The following is a 1,868-nucleotide window of genomic DNA, read 5'->3' as shown; positions in this document are numbered from 1 at the left end:
GCTCGTAGTACAGGTAATAGTATTTATTAGTGGTGTCGTCGCATAGATATTTTTTTTTTACCATCGACAGGATCTTCCAAGCAGTGCTCTGACAATAAAATAAAAAATTGTACTGGGCTTCACAGAAGCACATAATAATCATTGCAATATACCGATCCACAATAATAAATTATTCAATTATTTTGCTGTATTGCAAGGGTCAGGACGGGGCAGTGGTGTGAGATTGACCCTATCACGCCACTGGCTTGGGTTCGAAGCCCACTGCTGCAGAGAAGGCTGGTGACTATCATCCAAGCTGGGTTCTTTTAGCCAACCAAATATAGCCGGCGATGGCAAGATACGAGCCAGCCTGAGCAGCAGAAGCATAGAACTAAATTTGGACGAACACAAAATAAGGAGTCTAACCCCCAGAACCACCAACGTCGAGGCACCTTCACACCAGTCAACTGGTAAGAAATCAATACAGTAATTACGGGGACAATTTTATTTTTACGGACTTTTATGAAAGCCAATAATAAATTATTAAATAAATACAATGCTATAATAATTGTATTATATTTATTTTTTCAGAGCACTGCATGTGGGCCATCGGGCGTGAGCGCACGGGCTAGTGCCGAAGTGACGCTATGTATCGAACGATCTACAGAGCATTATAACTGTAGTGTTTTTAGTTTGTTGTACTGCGATTGCTCTACAGCCGATGAGGAACGCTGGGTCGACCAAATCGAGTGCACCTGCAAGCTGGCCTACGGATGAGGCTCCAGGTAATTACGTTTACTAACAACATTAATGTGGCGTTTCTGCTAATTTAGCGTGTCACTCTTCACCGGAACTACCGCCGACGAAGCATCCTGCAAACACGCATGCTACTAATGCTCCAAGTAGGCAGGTATCGTTTGGAGATGAAAATGCAAGATTTACTAAAGAAGTAATGTTGTTTGTGGTCGTTGAATCAATTTCTGTTTGATTTAAGCTCCCAATGCTACCTTACGCGCACGTAAACCCATTGCCTATGTCTTTTTTACCCAAGGCTTCACGATGCGCGTTGACTACAATGATGAGGATTACGACCCGGAGCGTGATCCTGACAACGGTTTGGACGATGATGTCGAGGAGATTCCCAGGACTATTCGCACAGCAGAACAACGTGGCAGCGGACGTCACACAGGCGTTATCGCCAAGGACAAGAACGACAACGCCAAGGAAGCCGACAAGGAAGTGGACGTCAATGCTAGACGCAAGTGAGATGACGAACAACACGTGTCGGGTACGTTATGCGCATTATTTGGATATGTTGCTTGGGTATTGCCTAATGATACACCCACACTAACTGCCAATACTGTTGTGTTTAATTACTAATGTATTGAGGCATCCACCCGCCGTTTGGTGCTTGCCGCGCTAGTTGAAGTCGAGGAGGAGGCTGCCAGCAGTCATGGCGCCGTTCACGACGAAACGGAGAAGTCAGGCGGATGCTGGTGTTAACGGCGATGACTCGGAACAACTCGCCACAAGCAACACAACGGATGGCAATAGCTCAAGTCGTGAAGCACGCAACAAATCACTACACATTGAAGTGGCCAACGATGAAAACTACCGCGAAATTACTTCACGTGCGTTTACTTTACCCATCTTATTGTGTTGCTAGTATTGCTGTGAATGTAGCTCGCGATGTTGCTGACTATGTTGCTGTAGGTATTGCTGCTAATTACTCAGATCGACGACCCGAGGATTTGGTGTGTACAAAATTAAGGGTGGGCTGGAGCCTGCGGAGGACTCTGACAGGTCCTCTGCGGGGCTTGAGAGAGGGTTGCAGTGGGTGCCACGCCACGACCATTCTGATCGAGACCCCTCTCGAGCGCACAGACGCC

General features: G+C 46.6%; 1 protein-coding gene across 1 annotated transcript; it reads left to right on the top strand.

The window, feature by feature from the left end:
* Positions 1-700: 700 nt before the first annotated feature.
* Positions 701-1,245, top strand: PPTG_20251 (hypothetical protein; the record flags this gene model as incomplete). Its single annotated transcript, XM_008918958.1, has 3 exons — positions 701-764; positions 813-881; positions 974-1,245. The coding sequence occupies 3 exons, from the start codon at positions 701-703 to the stop codon at positions 1,243-1,245; spliced, it is 405 nt and encodes a 134-aa protein (XP_008917206.1).
* Between the last annotated feature and the right edge of the window lie 623 nt (positions 1,246-1,868).

This window comes from Phytophthora parasitica (assembly GCF_000247585.1).
Source record: "Phytophthora parasitica INRA-310 unplaced genomic scaffold supercont2.397, whole genome shotgun sequence".
NCBI classification, from domain to species: domain Eukaryota; phylum Oomycota; class Peronosporomycetes; order Peronosporales; family Peronosporaceae; genus Phytophthora; species Phytophthora nicotianae.
The sequence above is the reverse complement of the archived record's forward strand: the minus strand, read 5'-3'. Positions and strand labels throughout refer to the sequence as shown.